The sequence below is a fragment of the Entelurus aequoreus genome, linkage group LG22, assembly GCF_033978785.1.
Source record: "Entelurus aequoreus isolate RoL-2023_Sb linkage group LG22, RoL_Eaeq_v1.1, whole genome shotgun sequence".
Taxonomy (NCBI): domain Eukaryota; kingdom Metazoa; phylum Chordata; class Actinopteri; order Syngnathiformes; family Syngnathidae; genus Entelurus; species Entelurus aequoreus.
Genome location: NC_084752.1, coordinates 37,360,388 through 37,381,201, shown reverse-complemented (window position 1 = coordinate 37,381,201; position 20,814 = coordinate 37,360,388). Strand labels below are relative to the sequence as shown.

The 20,814-nt window shown below is 46.3% G+C and overlaps 1 protein-coding gene across 1 annotated transcript in view; it reads right to left on the bottom strand.

Annotated features, from left to right (window-relative positions):
- Nucleotides 1–2,321: 2,321 nt before the first annotated feature.
- The window catches only part of LOC133639413 (calpain-2 catalytic subunit-like), a 34,260-nt gene continuing 15,767 nt past the window's right edge, over nt 2,322–20,814 (bottom strand). Inside the window, exons 3-21 of the mRNA XM_062032705.1 lie at nt 10,832–10,950; nt 10,628–10,761; nt 10,394–10,562; nt 10,242–10,325; nt 10,088–10,173; nt 9,962–10,027; nt 9,702–9,862; nt 7,482–7,651; nt 7,402–7,413; nt 7,125–7,336; nt 7,026–7,062; nt 6,897–6,962; nt 6,744–6,801; nt 6,614–6,678; nt 5,267–5,335; nt 5,122–5,200; nt 2,819–2,935; nt 2,494–2,552; nt 2,322–2,422 (exon numbers count right to left, since the gene is read on the bottom strand). Of these exons, the coding sequence (XP_061888689.1) occupies nt 2,399–2,422; nt 2,494–2,552; nt 2,819–2,935; nt 5,122–5,200; nt 5,267–5,335; nt 6,614–6,678; nt 6,744–6,801; nt 6,897–6,962; nt 7,026–7,062; nt 7,125–7,336; nt 7,402–7,413; nt 7,482–7,651; nt 9,702–9,862; nt 9,962–10,027; nt 10,088–10,173; nt 10,242–10,325; nt 10,394–10,562; nt 10,628–10,761; nt 10,832–10,950 (1,787 nt within the window). The 3' untranslated portion in view covers nt 2,322–2,398. The remainder of the gene's footprint in view (nt 2,423–2,493; nt 2,553–2,818; nt 2,936–5,121; nt 5,201–5,266; nt 5,336–6,613; nt 6,679–6,743; nt 6,802–6,896; nt 6,963–7,025; nt 7,063–7,124; nt 7,337–7,401; nt 7,414–7,481; nt 7,652–9,701; nt 9,863–9,961; nt 10,028–10,087; nt 10,174–10,241; nt 10,326–10,393; nt 10,563–10,627; nt 10,762–10,831; nt 10,951–20,814) is intronic.

Sequence of the window (20,814 nt, the reverse complement as noted above, 5' to 3'; positions counted from 1 at the left end):
TAGACACTTCTCCTGCTAAGTTAGCATGTAGCTCGTAGACATGTTAGACACTTCTCCTGCTAAGTTAGCATGTAGCTCGTAGACATGTTAGACACTTCTCCAGCTAAGTTAGCATGTAGCTCGTAGACATGTTAGACACTTCTCCAGCTAAGTTAGCATGTAGCTCGTAGACATGTTAGACACTTCTCCTACTAAGTTAGCATGTAGCTTGTAGACATGTTAGACACTTCTCCTGCTAAGTTAGCATGTAGCTCGTAGACATGTTAGACACTTCTCCTGCTAAGTTAGCATGTAGCTCGTAGACATGTTAAACACTTCTCCTGCTAAGTTAGCATGTAGCTCGTAGACATGTTAGACACTTCTCCTGCTAAGTTAGCATGTAACTCATAGACATGTTAGACACTTCTCCTGCTAAGTTAGCATGTAGCTTATAGACATGTTAGACACTTCTCCTGCTAAGTTAGCATGTAGCTCGTAGACATGTTAGACACTTCTCCTGCTAAGTTAGCATGTAGCTCGTAGACATGTTAGACAGTTCTCCTGCTAAGTTAGCATGTAGCTCATAGACATGTTAGACACTTCTCCAGCTAAGTTAGCATGTAGCTCGTAGACATGTTAGACACTTCTCCTGCTAAGTTAGCATGTAGCTTGTAGACATGTTAAACACTTCTGCAGCTAAGTTAGCATGTAGCTCGTAGACATGTTAGACACTTCTCCAGCTAAGTTAGCATGTAGCTCGTAGACATGTTAAACACTTCTCCTGCTAAGTTAGCATGTAGCTCGTAGACATGTTAGACACTTCTCCAGCTAAGTTAGCATGTAGCTCGTAGACATGTTAGACACTTCTCCTGCTAAGTTAGCATGTAGCTCGTAGACATGTTAGACACTTCTCCTGCTAAGTTAGCATGTAGCTCGTAGACATGTTAGACACTTCTCCTGCTAAGTTAGCATGTAGCTCGTAGACATGTTAAACACTTCTCCTGCTAAGTTAGCATGTAGCTCGTAGACATGTTAGACACTTCTCCTGCTAAGTTAGCATGTAGCTCGTAGACATGTTAGACACTTCTCCTGCTAAGTTAGCATGTAGCTCGTAGACATGTTAGACACTTCTCCTGCTAAGTTAGCATGTAGCTCGTAGACATGTTAGACACTTCTCCAGCTAAGTTAGCATGTAGCTCGTAGACATGTTAGACACTTCTCCTGCTAAGTTAGCATGTAGCTCGTAGACATGATAGACACTTCTCCTGCTAAGTTAGCATGTAGCTCGTAGACATGTTAGACACTTCTGCAGCTAAGTTAGCATGTAGCTCGTAGTCATGTTAGACACTTCTGCAGCTAAGTTAGCATGTAGCTCGTAGACATGTTAGACACTTCCCTGACAAATAAAACCCAGACTTAAACTTTTTTTTAAAGACAACATTGGGACTGGAAGCTAGGCGGCTAAGGCGAGCTAACTTGCTAGCTGAGGAGGAATAATGAATGTGAGTCAAACTCCAGGCTAAGAACAGAAAGATGGCAGGAAAGATGATCGGTTTGAAAAGTGATGGATCGACTCGCTGCCATTGATCCTTTTAGCAAAGTGTCATCAATGGAATCTTTCTACATCTTCATGCTAACACCGGTGTCACTTTGCTCTCTGAATACACAACCATTCACTTGTTCAAGGCCTGGTTGGCAGCCCAAGTCCTGGTCTTGGTCCCCGTTTGGTCCTGGACTTTGTTCACACTCCACCAAATGAACAGTTAGCACAAGAAATGCACCCGAGTTCCTTTTAGCAAACAAGTTCTTCTCCAAACCGGTGGATGACATCACTCCAAGATGGCCGACAAGTGAGTCGTCGGGGCTAAGCCAGGCTAAATGTTAAAAGGGAGACTTAAATGCTAAAAGCGAGGCTAAACGCTAGAAGCGAGGCAAAACGCTAACGGCAAGGCTAAACGCTAACAGCGAGGCTAAACGCTAAAAACAAGGCTAAATGCTAAAGGCAAGGCTAAATGCTAACAGCGAAGCTAAATGCTAACAGGGAAATTAAAAGCTAAAAGTGAGGCTAAATGCTAAAAGTGAGGCTAAATGCTAACAGGGAAATTAAAAGCTAAAAGTGAGGCTAAATGCAAGGCTAAAAGCAAGGCTAAATGCTAAAAGGTACATTAAAAGCCAAAAGGGAGGCTAAATGCTAAAAGCCAGGCTAAATTCTAAAAGCGAAGCTAAATGCTAAAAGGGAGGCTAAATGCTAAAAGGGAGGCTAAATGCTAAAAGACAGGCTCAATTCTAAAAGTGAGACTAAACGCTAACAACGAGGCCAAATGCTAGCAGACATGCTAAGTGTAGTTTGAAATGTATTTTTATTTAAATGGTTGGTGAGAAACAGGAAGTGGAGTCAGGTGACAAACAGGAAGTGGAGTCACAGCATGGAGAAGGTCAACCACTGCAGGAAGACAAAGATCAGGAAGTTGAAACAGGAAGTAGATGAGATGAGACTTGGAAAGAACTTGGTACCTGGTTGAAGTCGAGGTCGATGGAACCGCTCTCGTTAGGATCCAACTTCTTGAAGATCCCTGACAAATAGTAGCAAACACTTTGTTAGCACATGCTAACAAGACAAATAGTAGCAAACACTTTGTTAGCACATGCTAACAAGACAAATAGTAGCAAACACTTTGTTAGCACATGCTAACAAGACAAATAGTAGCAAACACTTTGTTAGCACATGCTAACAAGACAAATAGTAGCAAACACTTTGTTAGCACATGCTAACAAGACAAATACAGCAAACACTTTGTTAGCACATGCTAACAGCTGCTTGGACTAAGAGCTAGCTTACGGAACATGATCTCCAGACGCATCAAACAGCCCACAAAGTTGTCAAAGTCCAAGGTCAAGTCGGGCTCGGCGTAGCGAGCGACCAGCAGCTGGTAGATAGCGTTGTTGAGCGTGAAACCTGCAGGGGCACACGCTAGCATGTCAACGTTAGCATTGAGCTAAGGTTTGTGTGTGTTGCTAGCTAGCGTTAGCATTGAGCTAAGGTTTGTGTGCATAGCTATGGTTAGCATTGAGCTAAGGTTTGTGTGTGTTGCTAGCGTTAGCACTGAGCTAAGGTTTGTGTGCGTAGCTATGGTTAGCATTGAGCTAATGTTTGTGTGTGTAGCTATGGTTAGCATTGAGCTAATGTTTGTGTGTGTAGCTATGGTTAGCACTGAGCTAAGGTTTGTGTGCATAGCTATGGTTAGCACTGAGCTAAGGTTTGTGTGCGTAGCTAAGGTTAGCACTGAGCTAAGGTTTGTGTGCGTTGCTAGCGTTAGCACTGAGCTAAGGTTTGTGTGTGTAGCTATGGTTAGCACTGAGCTAATGTTTGTGTGTGTAGCTATGGTTAGCATTGAGCTAATGTTTGTGTGTGTAGCTATGGTTAGCACTGAGCTAAGGTTTGTGTGCGTTGCTAGCCTTAGCACTGAGCTAAGGTTTGTGCGTGTAGCTATGGTTAGCACTGAGCTAAGGTTTGTGTGCGTCGCTAGCGTTAGCACTGAGCTAAGGTTTGTGTGTGTGTAGCTATGGTTAGCATTGAGCTAAGGTTTGTGTGTGTAGCTATGGTTAGCATTGAGCTAAGGTTTGGGTGTGTTGCTAGCGTTAGCACTGAGCTAAGGTTTGTATGCGTAGCTATGGTTAGCATTGAGCTAATGTTTGTGTGTGTAGCTATGGTTAGCATTGAGCTAATGTTTGTGTGTGTAGCTATGGTTAGCACTGAGCTAAGGTTTGTGTGCGTAGCTAAGGTTAGCACTGAGCTAAGGTTTGTGTGCGTTGCTAGCGTTAGCACTGAGCTACGGTTTGTGTGTGTAGCTATGGTTAGCACTGAGCTAAGGTTTGTGTGCGTCGCTAGCGTTAGCACTGAGCTAAGGTTTGTGTGTGTAGCTGGCGTTAGCACTGAGCTAAGGTTTGTGTCTGTAGCTATGGTTAGCATTGAGCTAATGTTTGTGTGTGTAGCTATGGTTAGCATTGAGCTAATGTTTGTGTGTGTAGCTATGGTTAGCACTGAGCTAAGGTTTGTGTGCGTTGCTAGCGTTAGCACTGAGCTAAGGTTTGTGTGCGTAGCTAAGGTTAGCACTGAGCTAAGGTTTGTGTGCGTTGCTAGCGTTAGCACTGAGCTAAGGTTTGTGTGTGTAGCTATGGTTAGCACTGAGCTAAGGTTTGTGTGCGTCGCTAGCGTTAGCACTGAGCTAAGGTTTGTGTGTGTAGCTGGCGTTAGCACTGAGCTAAGGTTTGTGTGTGTAGCTATGGTTAGCATTGAGCTAATGTTTGTGTGTGTAGCTATGGTTAGCATTGAGCTAATGTTTGTGTGTGTAGCTATGGTTAGCACTGAGCTAAGGTTTGTGTGCGTTGCTAGCGTTAGCACTGAGCTAAGGTTTGTGTGTGTAGCTATGGTTAGCACTGAGCTAAGGTTTGTGTGCGTCGCTAGCGTTAGCACTGAGCTAAGGTTTGTGTGTGTGTAGCTATGGTTAGAACTGAGCTAAGGTTTGTGTGTGTAGCTATGGTTAGAACTGAGCTAAGGTTTGTGTGTGTAGCTATGGTTAGCATTGAGCTAAGGTTTGTGTGTGTAGCTATGGTTAGAACTGAGCTAAGGTTTGTGTGTGTAGCTATGGTTAGCATTGAGCTAAGGTTTGTGTGTGTAGCTATGGTTAGCATTGAGCTAAGGTTTGTGTGTGTAGCTATGGTTAGCATTGAGCTAAGGTTTGTGTGTGTAGCTATGGTTAGCATTGAGCTAATGTTTGTGTGTGTAGCTATGGTTAGCACTGAGCTAAGGTTTGTGTGCGTCGCTAGCGTTAGCACTGAGCTAAGGTTTGTGTGTGTGTAGCTATGGTTAGAACTGAGCTAAGGTTTGTGTGTGTAGCTATGGTTAGAACTGAGCTAAGGTTTGTGTGTGTAGCTATGGTTAGAACTGAGCTAAGGTTTGTGTGTGTAGCTATGGTTAGCATTGAGCTAAGGTTTGTGTGTGTAGCTATGGTTAGAACTGAGCTAAGGTTTGTGTGTGTAGCTATGGTTAGCATTGAGCTAAGGTTTGTGTGTGTAGCTATGGTTAGAACTGAGCTAAGGTTTGTGTGTGTAGCTATGGTTAGCACTGAGCTAAGGCTTGACCTGCGTCTTTGAAGGCCACTCTCATTTCAGGCGTGCTCATGGTGCCCGAGTTGTCCACGTCGTTCTTCTTGTAGAGGGACTGTGAGGCGACACAAGGACTCGGTCACATGCAGTAGGGATCAAAGGGTGAAAGGTCATGTCCTACCAGGTAGCGCTGGACTTTCTTCCACAAGGTGGCGAACTCGGACAGACCTAACTTGCCGTTGCCGCTGTCCTGGCGTCGAGTCAAGGAGCGTGTTAGCACTTTGAAAAGCTTTCTACTGTCATCTTCACGCTAACACCTGTGTCACTTTGCTCTCCAAATACACAACCATTCACTTGTTCAACCGTAGTCCTGGTCTTGGTCCCCGTTTGGTCCTGGACTTTGTTCACACTCCACCAAATGAACAGTTAGCACAACAAATGCGCTCAAGTTCCTTTTAGCAAACAACTTCTTCTCCAAACAGGTGAATGACATCACTCCAAGATGGCCGACAAGTGAGACGTCGGGGCTGAGCAAGGCTAAATGCTAAAAGCGAGGCTAAATGCTAAAAGCCAGGCTAAATGCTAAAAGCCCGGCTAAATGCTAAAAGCGAGGCTACATGCTAAAAGCGAGGCTAAATGCTAAAAGCGAGGCTAAATGCTAAAAGCCAGGCTAGAGGCTAAAAGCGAGGCTAAAGGCTAAAAGCGAGGCTAAATGCTAAAAGCGAGGCTAAATGCTAAAAGCCAGGCTAGAGGCTAAAAGCGAGGCTAAATGCTAAAAGCCAGGCTAGAGGCTAAAAGCGAGGCTAAAGGCTAAAAGCGAGGCTAAATGCTAAAAGCGAGGCTAAATGCTAACATGGAAGCTATAGGCTAACAGCAAGGCTAAATGCTAAAAGCCAGGCTAAATGCTAAAAGCCAGGCTAGAGGCTAAAAGCGAGGCTAAATGCTAAAAGCCAGGCTAGAGGCTAAAAGCGAGGCTAAATGCTAAAAGCCAGGCTAGAGGCTAAAAGCGAGGCTAAAGGCTAAAAGCGAGGCTAAATGCTAAAAGCGAGGCTAAATGCTAACATGGAAGCTATAGGCTAACAGCAAGGCTAAATGCTAAAAGCCAGGCTAAATGCTAAAAGCCAGGCTAAATACTAAAAGGGAGGCTAAATGCTAAAAGCGAAGCTAAATGCTAAAAGCCAGGCTAGAGGCTAAAAGCGAGGCTAAAGGCTAAAAGCGAGGCTAAATGCTAAAAGCCAGGCTAGAGGCTAAAAGCGAGGCTAAATGCTAAAAGCCAGGCTAGAGGCTAAAAGCGAGGCTAAAGGCTAAAAGCGAGGCTAAATGCTAAAAGCGAGGCTAAATGCTAACATGGAAGCTATAGGCTAACAGCAAGGCTAAATGCTAAAAGCCAGGCTAAATGCTAAAAGCCAGGCTAAATACTAAAAGGGAGGCTAAATGCTAAAAGCGAGGCTAAAGGCTAAAAGTGAGGCTAAAGGCTAACAGCGAGGCAAAATGCTAGCAGACAAGGCAGCTGCTATGACTTGGATACGTCCATGAGGTTGACCATGACTCGGCAGGTCTCCATGCTGAAGCCGTCCGTCTTGATGTCACTTCCTGTCAGCGGCAGACCACAGCTAGTTTAGCGCCGCGTTAGCGTGGGTGAGCAAAGACGGACTCACGTTTAGCCACGATCTTGTTCATGATGGTCCTCAACTCCGCCGCCGAGATCTCCATGTCCTGCAGTAAATGTGTTAGCATGTGTGCTAACGCTGCTAGCGGCTATTTCCCCTCCCATAACATGTTAGCACAGAGATTAGCGTGATGCTACATACGCCTCCTGCTAGCTTGGCGAAGAGTCCGCGGAACCCGGCATCCACTTCCTGCTCCGACACCATTTCCTGCGGGAATAAGGCTTTGTTAGCATAGCATTGCTAACGCTAACGCTGTGGCGTTTGACTCACGTCGTCCAGATCTGCGCTGACCGGGTCGTCAAAGGGTCTGAACACAGTTAGCACAGTTAGACTTCCTGTGGGACTACGGGGAGGCCGACGCCCACTTACACGGTCTGCGAGCCCTTCTCGGAGAAGACGCGGATGCAGAAGTCGCCGTTGAGGTGCGGCTCGAAGGTGGAGGGCACCACCAGGTACTCGCCAGGTGGCAGCTTGAAGCGGGTGCTGACCTCGCGCAGGTTGATGAAGGTCTCGGACTTGGCGGTCTGAGCGTGCGTCAGGAAGAAGTTCTTGTCCAGGTGCACCTGCTGCTGGCCGTGGAACTGAGGCGGGAAAAGAGCCAGCGTTCAGCGTGGGCCGGCCCCTTGACCGTGACCTTTCACCCCACCTGCTTGGGAACCTGCCGGAGAAGAGGGGTGGAATCAGCCTATGACCTTTTATGGTCCTTCCTGAAGAAGCTCCTCCCACCTCGTAGATGGCGAAGCCGATGGTGTGCATGTCCTCGCCTTGTTTGCGGAGCTTCCTGCGGTTCTTCTGGATCAGACCCAGGACCAAACTGCAGCCCGCCTCGCCGTCCTCGGGGTCGTCGTCCTCCTCGTCCAGCTTGACCACGAACTGAGGGTTCATCCAGAACGTATCTGCACACACATCACACTTCAACTACTCCTACCTCACCCTCAATTACAAATATTACCTCGCATAGTTACTATAAATATGTTACCTTGCATAGTTACTGTAAATATGTTACCTCACATAGTTACTGTAAATATGTTACCTTGCATTGTTACTGTAGATACGTTACCTTGCATAGTTACTGTAAATATGTTTCCTCGCATAGTTACTGTAAATATATGTTACCTTGCATAGTTACTGTAAATATGTTACCTTGCATAGTTACTGTAAATATGTTACCTCACGTAGTTACTGTAAATATGTTACCTCACATAGTTACTGTAAATATGTTACCTCACATAGTTACTGTAAATGTTACCTTGCATAGTTACTGTAAATATGTTACCTCACATAGTTACTATAAATATGTTACCTTGCATTGTTACTGTAGATACGTTACCTTGCATAGTTACTATAAATATGTTACCTTGCATAGTTACTGTAAATATGTTACCTCACATAGTTACTGTAAATATGTTACCTCGCATAGTTACTGTAAATATGTTACCTTGCATAGTTACTGTAAATATGTTACCTTGCATAGTTACTGTAAATATATGTTACCTTGCATAGTTACTGTAAATATGTTACCTCACATAGTTACTGTAAATATGTTACCTCGCATAGTTACTGTAAATATGTTACCTCGCATAGTTACTGTAAATATATGTTACCTCGCATAGTTACTGTAAATATATGTTACCTTGCATAGTTACTGTAAATATGTTACATTGCATAGTTACTGTAAATATGTTACCTCGCATAGTTACTGTAAATGTTACCTTGCATAGTTACTGTAAATATATGTTACCTCGCATAGTTACTGTAAATATGTTACCTCGCATAGTTACTGTAAATATGTTACCTTGCATAGTTACTGTAAATATGTTTCCTCGCATAGTTACTGTAAATGTTACCTCGCATAGTTACTGTAAATATGTTACCTTGCATAGTTACTGTAAATATATGTTACCTCGCATAGTTACTGTAAATATATGTTACCTCGCATAGTTACTGTAAATGTTACCTCGCATAGTTACTGTAAATATGTTACCTTGCATAGTTACTGTAAATATGAGGTAGCATATTAAATATGGTACAATACATCCATCCATCCATCCATTTCTACCGCTTGTCCCTTTTGGGGTCGCTGGAGCCTATCGCAGCTACAATGGGGCGGAAGGCGGGGTTACACCCTGGACAAGTCGCCACCTCATCACAGGGCCAACACAGATAGACAGACAACATTCACACACTAGGGACCATTTAGTGTTGCCAATCAACCTATCCCCAGGTGCATGTCTTTGGAGGTGGGAGGGGCCTATCCCCAGGTGCATGTCTTTGGAGGTGGGTGGGGCCTATCCCCAGGTGCATGTCTTTGGAGGTGGGTGGGGCCTATCCCCAGGTGCATGTCTTTGGAGGTGGGTGGGGCCTATCCCCAGGTGCATGTCTTTGGAGGTGGGTGGGGCCTATCCCCAGGTGCATGTCTTTGGAGGTGGGAGGGGCCTATCCCCAGGTGCATGTCTTTGGAGGTGGGTGGGGCCTATCCCCAGGTGCATGTCTTTGGAGGTGGGTGGGGCCTATCCCCAGGTGCATGTCTTTGGAGGTGGGTGGGGCCTATCCCCAGGTGCATGTCTTTGGAGGTGGGAGGGGCCTATCCCCAGGTGCATGTCTTTGGAGGTGGGAGGGGCCTATCCCCAGGTGCATGTCTTTGGAGGTGGGAGGGGCCTATCCCCAGGTGCATGTCTTTGGAGGTGGGAGGGGCCTATCCCCAGGTGCATGTCTTTGGAGGTGGGAGGAAGCCGGAGTAGAACCCACACAGTCATGGGGAGAACATGCAAACTCCACACAGAAAGATCCAATACATATTTACAGTAAATAAATACGCCCGAATGCAGCTGGGATAGGCTCCAGCACCCCCCGCGCCCCCGAAAGGGACAAGCGGTAGAAAATGGATGGATGTATGTTCCAGATGACAAAAGGGCTAGGAAGGTGCTAAGCTAAGGAGGCGCTCACAGGGATGGTTCCTGCAGCCGCCAGCAGTGGAACCGCGACGCCAGGCGCCATCGAACTTGTTGACGCTCCAGTGCTTGACCGAGTCGTCCAAGATGGTGTCCGGGGTCAGAGTGCACACCTCGATGCGGGAGTAGTGGCGCAGGAATTCTCTGTAGGACATCCTGTCAATCAAATAGTTAGTGGCGCAGGAATTCTCTGTAGGACATCCTGTCAATCAGATGGTTAGCATGCAGCTAGCACAGTTAGCAGCGGGAACCTACCAGAACTCTCCATCCTCGGCGTTGGCGTGAGGACACGGACCCTCCACCGAGTTCCACTCTGGCGAGCTGAAGACAGAGCAGTTAGCACCACGCTAACACTACAGCTGGTGTGTTTGTGTTCAATACCCGTCACTCCAGGCGCCGGTCCACTCCACCTGACCCCACGGGTTCCTCACACGCACCAACTTCTCCCGACCTCCTCTGTAGTTGACCTGTGCACAGAGGTCACACGGAGGTCAGCGCCTCTTTGCGGTCTCACCTGCACCAGGTGACCTCTGACCTCCACGGCCCCCGTCAGCGAGTAGGCGTGGCCTTTGACCAACTTCTGGCGCGTGACCGCCTCCGAGTCGGCGGCGCTGGTGATCTGTGGAGACACGCCCACTGGTGAGGCTCAGGTGTGAGGCGTGCACACCTGCGGGGGAGGAGACTGACGTCGATGGAGCAGCCCAGCAGTGACCCCGCCTCCAAGGCCTTGACCAGGATGTGGAAGAGGTTGCTGGGGGGGCGCTGAAGGTCAAAGTTCTCAGCGATGCCCCCTGTGAAGTCCTCAAAGCCCTCCGTGGTGGAGCCCCCCGACAAGGCCTCGTAGCAGCCGCACACCCTGCACGCACAACATGCTAACTCACATGCTAACTCACACGCTAACTCATGACTGTGCTAGCTTACTTGGCGTAGGCCTTCTCCAGCAGGGCGCTCCAGAACTCCCGCCCCTCAGCCGAGTGGACGAATAGCAGCTCTCCGTCTTTGACTGGCAGCCTGTCGTCAATCACCACGTCCACCCACTCGCCAAACTGCCACAGCTACACACACACACACACACACACACAGGTGGGGTGTGGCAGCACAACAGGAAGTAGGACAAGATCTAACCTGGAAGTGGAAGATTCCGGCGTAGTTGTCATCAAAGTCCTGGTCTGAAGGAACAACACGAGCCATCACGAACTCATTCAAGGTCAGCGAGGCGATGGCCGCCAACAGCCAGCAGTCACCTGCACAGTCATGTGACCACACTCATGTCATGTGACCATACTCATGTCATGTGACAATACTCACGTCATGTGACAATACTCACATCATGTGACAATACTCATGTCATGTGACCATACTCACGTCATGTGACCACACTCATGTCATGTGACAATACTCACGTCATGTGACCACACTCATGTCATGTGACAATACTCACGTCATGTGACCACACTCATGTCATGTGACAATACTCACGTCATGTGACCACACTCATGTCATGTGACCACACTCATGTCATGTGACAATACTCACGTCATGTGACCACACTCATGTCATGTGACAATACTCACGTCATGTGACCACACTCATGTCATGTGACCATACTCATGTCATGTGACAATACTCATGTCACGTGACCATACTCACGTCATGTGACCACACTCATGTCATGTGACAATACTCACGTCATGTGACCACACTCATGTCATGTGACCATACTCATGTCATGTGACAATACTCATGTCACGTGACCATACTCACGTCATGTGACCACACTCATGTCATGTGACAATACTCACGTCATGTGACCACACTCATGTCATGTGACCATACTTATGTCATGTGACCATACTCATGTCATGTGACCATACTCATGTCATGTGACAATACTCATGTCATGTGACCATACTCATGTCATGTGACCATACTCATGTCATGTGACAATACTCATGTCATGTGACCATACTCATGTCATGTGACCATACTCACGTCATGTGACCACACTCATGTCATGTGACAATACTCACGTCATGTGACCACACTCATGTCATGTGACAATACTCACGTCATGTGACCACACTCACGTCATGTGACCACACTCATGTCATGTGACAATACTCACGTCATGTGACCACACTCATGTCATGTGACAATACTCACGTCATGTGACCACACTCATGTCATGTGACCATACTCATGTCATGTGACCATACTCATGTCATGTGACAATACTCATGTCATGTGACCAGACTCATGTCATGTGACCATACTCATGTCATGTGACAATACTCACGTCATGTGACCACACTCATGTCATGTGACCACACTCATGTCATGTGACCATACTTATGTCATGTGACCATACTCATGTCATGTGACCATACTCATGTCATGTGACCATACTCATGTCATGTGACAATACTCATGTCATGTGACCATACTCATGTCATGTGACCATACTCATGTCATGTGACAATACTCATGTCATGTGACCATACTCATGTCATGTGACCATACTCATGTCATGTGACAATACTCACGTCATGTGACCACACTCATGTCATGTGACCATACTCATGTCATGTGACAATACTCACGTCATGTGACAATACTCACATCATGTGACAATACTCATGTCATGTGACCATACTCACGTCATGTGACCACTCATGTCATGTGACAATACTCACGTCATGTGACCACACTCATGTCATGTGACAATACTCACGTCATGTGACCACACTCATGTCATGTGACAATACTCACGTCATGTGACCACACTCATGTCATGTGACCACACTCATGTCATGTGACAATACTCACGTCATGTGACCACACTCATGTCATGTGACAATACTCACGTCATGTGACCACACTCATGTCATGTGACCATACTCATGTCATGTGACAATACTCATGTCACGTGACCATACTCACGTCATGTGACCACACTCATGTCATGTGACAATACTCACGTCATGTGACCACACTCATGTCATGTGACCATACTTATGTCATGTGACCATACTCATGTCATGTGACCATACTCATGTCATGTGACAATACTCATGTCATGTGACCATACTCATGTCATGTGACCATACTCATGTCATGTGACAATACTCATGTCATGTGACCATACTCATGTCATGTGACCATACTCACGTCATGTGACCACACTCATGTCATGTGACAATACTCACGTCATGTGACCACACTCATGTCATGTGACAATACTCACGTCATGTGACCACACTCACGTCATGTGACCACACTCATGTCATGTGACAATACTCACGTCATGTGACCATACTCATGTCATGTGACAATACTCACGTCATGTGACCACACTCATGTCATGTGACCATACTCATGTCATGTGACCATACTCATGTCATGTGACAATACTCATGTCATGTGACCAGACTCATGTCATGTGACCATACTCATGTCATGTGACAATACTCACGTCATGTGACCACACTCATGTCATGTGACAATACTCACGTCATGTGACCACACTCACGTCATGTGACCACACTCATGTCATGTGACAATACTCACGTCATGTGACCACACTCATGTCATGTGACAATACTCACGTCATGTGACCACACTCATGTCATGTGACCATACTCATGTCATGTGACCATACTCATGTCATGTGACAATACTCATGTCATGTGACCAGACTCATGTCATGTGACCATACTCATGTCATGTGACAATACTCACGTCATGTGACCACACTCATGTCATGTGACCACACTCATGTCATGTGACCATACTTATGTCATGTGACCATACTCATGTCATGTGACCATACTCATGTCATGTGACCATACTCATGTCATGTGACAATACTCATGTCATGTGACCATACTCATGTCATGTGACCATACTCATGTCATGTGACAATACTCACGTCATGTGACCACACTCATGTCATGTGACAATACTCACGTCATGTGACCACACTCATGTCATGTGACCATACTCATGTCATGTGACCATACTCATGTCATGTGACCATACTCATGTCATGTGACCACACTCATGTCATGTGACCATACTCATGTCATGTGACAATACTAACGTCATGTGACCACACTCATGTCATGTGACCATACTTATGTCATGTGACAATACTCATGTCATGTGACCACACTCATGTCATGTGACCATACTTATGTCATGTGACCATACTTATGTCATGTGACCATACTCATGTCACCTGTACAGTCATGTGACCACACTCATGTTCTACACGTTCTAGAAGGTTGATCCCAGGATGTGTTCCTACTAACATCTACATGTTCTAGAAGGTTGATCCCAGGATGTGTTCCTACTAACATCTACATGTTCTAGAAGGTTGATCCCAGGGTGTGTTCCTACTAACATCTACATGTTCTAGAAGGTTGATCCCAGGGTGTGTTCCTACTAACATCTACACGTTCTAGATTAGAAGGTTGATCCCAGGGTGTGTTCCTACTAACATCTACATGTTCTAGAACACATATGTCAGAGTCAAGGCCCGCGGGCCATATCCGGCCCGCGAGAAGGTTTTTTACGGCCCTTGGGATGATCTTGATTTATTATTAGAACCGGCCCGCAGACCGCAGATCTTTTACACGCACCAAGCGGATGCCGGTCCAAGGTTCCGAAAGGGGGCGAGCGGCCCGCCGGGACGCGCCTGCCGGCCGAAGGGCTGCAGCCCGGCCGTCAGTCGCGGAGCCCGCCGTGCCACGCGCGCCAAGGGGGCGGGCCGAAACCCGGCCCCGAGGCCCTGAGACTTCTGCTTTGTTTCCCCAAACCGCGCGTCACCGCCGGGCCCGCACCACCGTCGGGCTGCAGCCCGAGCGTCGGTGGCGGAACCCGTCATGTGCCGCGCGCGCCAAGCGGAGCGGGGGGGTCAAGCGGGCCGAAACCCGCAGGCCACCCCCTCACCACGAGGCCCTGAGACTTCTGCGTTTGACCCCTACGCGCGGCCCGTCGGGACGCGCCCGCCGTCAAGCCACGAGGGCCAGCCGTCGGGTCGCGGAGCCCGCCGTGCCACGCGCGCCAAGGGGCGGGCCGAAACCAGCGGGGGGTTTCGGGCACCCAACTCGCCTCCCTCCCACGGAGGGAGGAGGGGGGTTTAATGTGAACATTACTGTGCAATCACATATTTAGAGTTTTTACTCAATTCAAGTTTAAAAGTTAAAGTTTAATATTTGTTTTCACTGCATGTTACTTCTCCTTAAACAAAGTGTTGTTTTTGATTTATAGATTTTTGCACTTTATTTTATTGTATTTCAATTTAATTATATTTTAAAAATATTTCAGTTGAGTGGATGATAGAAAATTGCTATTATTGTTTTTTTCTTTGAAGTAAATTTAGCCCACTTTTGCTAAAATAGAAAATATAGGCTACTGATGGTGCCTTGAATACCGGTTTCTTTCATTTAATGTTCATGTTATGGGGATTTTTATATAAAGGAAATTTGTCTTTTGTGTCTGTTGAAAATTAAAGATTACTGACAGAGCCATAAGAAAATATTGCTTTATTTATCTGATCATATTGGAATATATTTGTTAGGTTTTCAGTAGGTTCAATTAGGTTCACTAGACTATATGCGTCATTTAAAAATTTTTCAATGAACATTCGAACAGTCCGGCCCTCGGCTTGTAGCTAAATTTTTTATTTGGCCCTCCGTCCATTTGACTTTGACACCCCTGTTCTAGAAGGTTGATCCCAGGGTGTGTTCCTACTAACATCTACAAGTTCTAGAAGGTTGATCCCAGGGTGTGTTCCTACTAACATCTACACGTTCTAGAAGGTTGATCCCAGGGTGTGTTCCTACTAACATCTACATGTTCTAGAAGGTTGATCCCAGGGTGTGTTCCTACTAACATCTACACGTTCTAGAAGGTTGATCCCAGGGCGTGTTCCTACTAACATCTACACGTTCTAGAAGGTTGATCCCAGGGTGTGTTCCTACTAACATCTACACGTTCTAGAAGGTTGATCCCAGGGTGTGTTCCTACTAATATCTACATGTTCTAGAAGGTTGATCCCAGGGTGTTTTCCTACGAACATCTACTTGTTCTAGAAGGTTGATCCCAGGGTGTGTTCCTACTAACATCTACATGTTCTAGAAGGTTGATCCCAGGGTGTGTTCCTACTAACATCTACATGTTCTAGAAGGTTGATCCCAGGGTGTGTTCCTACTAACATCTACACGTTCTAGAAGGTTGATCCCAGGGTGTGTTACTACTAACATCTACACGTTCTAGAAGGTTGATCCCAGGGTGTGTTCCTACTAACATCTACATGTTCTAGAAGGTTGATCCCAGGGTGTGTTCCTACTAACATCTACATGTTCTAGAAGGTTGATCCCAGGGTGTGTTCCTACTAACATCTACACGTTCTAGATTAGAAGGTTGATCCCAGGGTGTGTTCTTACTAACATCTACACGTTCTAAAAGGTTGATCCCAGGGTGTGTTCCTACTAACATCTACACGTTCTAGAAGGTTGATCCCAGAGTGTGTTCCTACTAACATCTACATGTTCTAGAAGATTGATCCCAGGGTGTGTTCCTACTAACATCTACACGTTCTAGAAGGTTGATCCCAGGGTGTGTTCCTACTAACATCTACACGTTCTAGAAGGTTGATCCCAGGATGTGTTCCTAGTAACATCTACATGTTCTAGAAGGTTGATCCCAGGGTGTGTTCCTACTAACATCTACATGTTCTCGAAGGTTGATCCCAGGGTGTGTTCCTACTAACATCTACATGTTCTAGAAGGTTGATCCCAGGATGTGTTCCTACTAACATCTACATGTTCTAGAAGGTTGATCCCAGGGTGTGTTCCTACTAACATCTACATGTTCTAGAAGGTTGATCCCAGTGTGTGTTCCTACTAACATCTACATGTTCTAGAAGGTTGATCCCAGGATGTGTTCCTACTAACATCTACATGTTCTAGATTAGAAGGTTGATCCCAGGATGTGTTCCTACTAACATCTACATGTTCTAGAAGGTTGATCCCAGGGTGTGTTCCTACTAACATCTACATGTTCTAGAAGGTTGATCCCAGGGTGTGTTCCTACTAACATCTACACGTTCTAGATTAGAAGGTTGATCCCAGGGTGTGTTCCTACTAACATCTACATGTTCTAGAAGGTTGATCCCAGGGTGTGTTCCTACTAACATCTACATGTTCTAGAAGGTTGATCCCAGGGTGTGTTCCTACTAACATCTACATGTTCTAGAAGGTTGATCCCAGGGTGTGTTCCTACTAAAATCTACATGTTCTAGAAGGTTGATCCCAGGGTGTGTTCCTACTAACATCTACATGTTCTAGAAGGTTGATCCCAGGGTGTGTTCCTACTAACATCTACATGTTCTAGAAGGTTGATCCCAGGGTGTGTTCCTACTAACATCTACATGTTCTAGAAGGTTGATCCCAGGATGTGTTCCTACTAACATCTACACGTTCTAGAAGGTTGATCCCAGGGTGTGTTCCTACTAACATCTACATGTCCTAGAAGCTTGATCCCAGGGTGTGTTCTTACTAACATCTACACGTTCTAAAAGGTTGATCCCAGGGTGTGTTCCTACTAACATCTACATGTTCTAGAAGGTTGATCCCAGGGTGTGTTCCTACTAACATCTACACGTTCTAGAAGGTTGATCCCAGGGTGTGTTCCTACTAACATCTACACGTTCTAGAAGGTTGATCCCAGGGTGTGTTCCTACTAACATCTACACGTTCTAGAAGGTTGATCCCAGGGTGTGTTCCTACCAACATCTACATGTTCTAGAAGCTTGATCCCAGGGTGTGTTCTTACTAACATCTACACGTTCTAAAAGGTTGATCCCAGGGTGTGTTCCTACTAACATCTACATGTTCTAGAAGGTTGATCCCAGGGTGTGTTCCTACTAACATCTACATGTTCTAGAAGGTTGATCCCAGGGTGTGTTCCTACTAACATCTACACGTTCTAGAAGGTTGATCCCAGGGTGTGTTCCTAGTAACATCTACATGTTCTAGAAGGTTGATCCCAGGGTGTGTTCCTACTAACATCTACACGTTCTAGAAGGTTGATCCCAGGGTGTGTTCCTACTAACATCTACATGTTCTAGAAGGTTGATCCCAGGGTGTGTTCCTAGTAACATCTACATGTTCTAGAAGGTTGATCCCAGTGTGTTTTCCTACTAACCACTACACGTTCTAGAAGGTTGATCCCAGGGTGTGTTCCTACTAACATCTACATGTTCTAGAAGGTTGATCCCAGGGTGTGTTCCTACTAACATCTACATGTTCTAGAAGGTTGATCCCAGGGTGTGTTCCTACTAACATCTACACGTTCTAGAAGGTTGATCCCAGGGTGTGTTCCTACTAACATCTACACGTTCTAGAAGGTTGATCCCAGTGTGTTTTCCTACTAACCACTACACGTTCTAGAAGGTTGATCCCAGGGTGTGTTCCTACTAACATCTACATGTTCTAGAAGGTTGATCCCAGGGTGTGTTCCTACTAACATCTACATGTTCTAGAAGGTTGATCCCAGGGTGTGTTCCTACTAACATCTACATGTTCTAGAAGGTTGATCCCAGGGTGTGTTCCTACTAACATCTACACGTTCTAGAAGGTTGATCCCAGTGTGTTTTCCTACTAACCACTACACGTTCTAGAAGGTTGATCCCAGGGTGTGTTCCTACTAACATCTACATGTTCTAGAAGGTTGATCCCAGGGTGTGTTCCTACTAACATCTACATGTTCTAGAAGGTTGATCCCAGGGTGTGTTCCTACTAACATCTACACGTTCTAGAAGGTTGATCCCAGGGTGTGTTCCTACTAACATCTACATGTTCTAGAAGGTTGATCCCAAGGTGTGTTCCTACTAACATCTACACGTTCTAGAACAGGGGTCTCAAACTCAATTTACCTGGGGGCCACTGGATGCAGAAACTGGGAGGCTGGGCCGCAAGAAAAGATTTCTTAAAAAATTCTAACATGCACTTTTTAATGAATTCACCTTCTTTGAATGTCTATCCCGCCCTAGCAACATACTTGCCAACCCTCCCGATTTCTCCGGGAGACTCACGAATTTCAGTGCCCCTCCCGACAATCTCCCGGGGCGGGGTTTGGTGGTAGCGGGGGTGTATATTGTAGCCCGGAAGAGTTAGGGCTGCAAGGTGTTCTGGGTATTTGTTCTGTTGTTTTTATGTTGTGTTACGGTGCGGATGTTCTCCCGAAATGTGTTTGTCATTCTTGTTTGGTGTGGGTTCACAGTGTGCCGCATATTTGTAACAGTGTTAAAGTTGTTTATACAGACACCCTCAGTGTGACCTGTGTGGCTGTTGAGCAAGTATGTCTTGCAGTCACTTATGTGTGTGTGCAGAAGCAAAATACAACATGTGACTGGGCCGGCACGCTGTTTGTTGAGGGCACTAAAGGCAGTGCCATCACGGCATGCCCTTAATATTGTTGTTTGGGTGAATACATTCGAGAGAATGGTTGCCCTGAAATTCGGGAGTCTCCCGGAAAAATCGGGAGGGTTGGCAAGTATGACGCTGTCAAGCGGCATTCATATAAAACTCGCGGGCCGCACTAACATTACATTTTCATATTAAGGTGCGGGCCGCAAAATAACGTCTCGCGGGCCGCAATTGGCCCGCGGGCCGCGTGTCTGAGACCCCTGCTTTACACCAATGACTGCCGTAGCATCTCACCCACCACAGCATACTTAAAATACTCAGATGACACAGCCATTCTCACACTCCTCTCCAACAGTCAATCCATCCTGGACTATCATAACATAGTCAAAGATTTCACAGAGTCATGCACAGCCAGTTATCTAGAAATCAATGTCAATAAAACAGAAGAAATAAGGTTCAACCCCCACCCCCCACCTCAGCACTCCATCATCATAAACACACAAACAGTTCAAACAGTTGACACTTTTAAATACCTGGGCGTAACCTTGGACAATAAACTCACCTTTGATCAGCACACCACGGACATTCAAAAAAGAAGTCAACAAAGACTGTCAGCCATCCGAAAACTTAAAGGACTATACGTTGCACCTCATCTCCTGTTATTACTTTACCAAAGCATTGATTAACCCATCCTGATGTACTGTTCCACATCTTTTTTCACCATGCTTTCTGTAACCAACTCACACGCATTACAAACATAGCAGCTAAAATCATCGGCCTACCCACACCCAACATTTCAGATTTAAACCACAGGTACATCATTCGACTGGCAAACACGATAGTCCAGGATATCAGTCACCCACTCATCATCATCATCGGCGGTCACTCGAAACGAGTATGACTGTCCTCCGTAGGGTCGTCTATTTGTGGATCCGTAGATGGCTGTGTAGGCCAATCCGTGATCCACATATTTTGGTGCAATGTGGGCAGGGGAAAATGGGAGTGGTTGATGGGGGGGGAGCCTTCTTCTGTCTTTCCTTGCGGTGTTGTCGCTTTGTGTCTGCGATACGGCGGAGTTCCATCTCATAGAGTGCTGCACCTTCTTGTACGGATTTCTTCCAGCGAGGCCTGTCCAGTGCTATTTCCTCCCAGTTGTTCATGGGGATGTGGAAATGCTTTAAGCTGGTCTTGATGTTATCCTTGAAACGTTTCTTTTGCCCACCAGGGGCACGCTGACCTTCCTTCAACTGGGAGTAAAGGACCTGTTTGGGAAGACGTGTGTTGGACATGCGGATGACGTGACCTGTCCAGCGGAGTTGGTGCTGCATAATTGTGGTGGTGATGCTGGGCATGTTGGCTTCCTCCAAGACGCTGATGTTGGTGCGTCTGTCCTCCCAACTGATCCTCAAAATCCTCCGTAGGGATCGCTGGTGATGTTGTTCCAGGGCTCTCAGGTGCCTACTGTAAGTAGTCCATGACTCTGCCCCATACAGCAGGGTGGGGATGACAACAGCTCTGTAGACCAGGAGCTTTGTTTGAGCCCTTAGATCCCGGTCCTCAAAGACTCTCCTCCTGAGTCTGGCATAGGCTCCACTGGCACAGCTCAGGCGATGGTTGACCTCTGAGTCAATGTCCGCTTTGGAGGAGAGGATGCTGCCGAGGTATGGGAAGTGG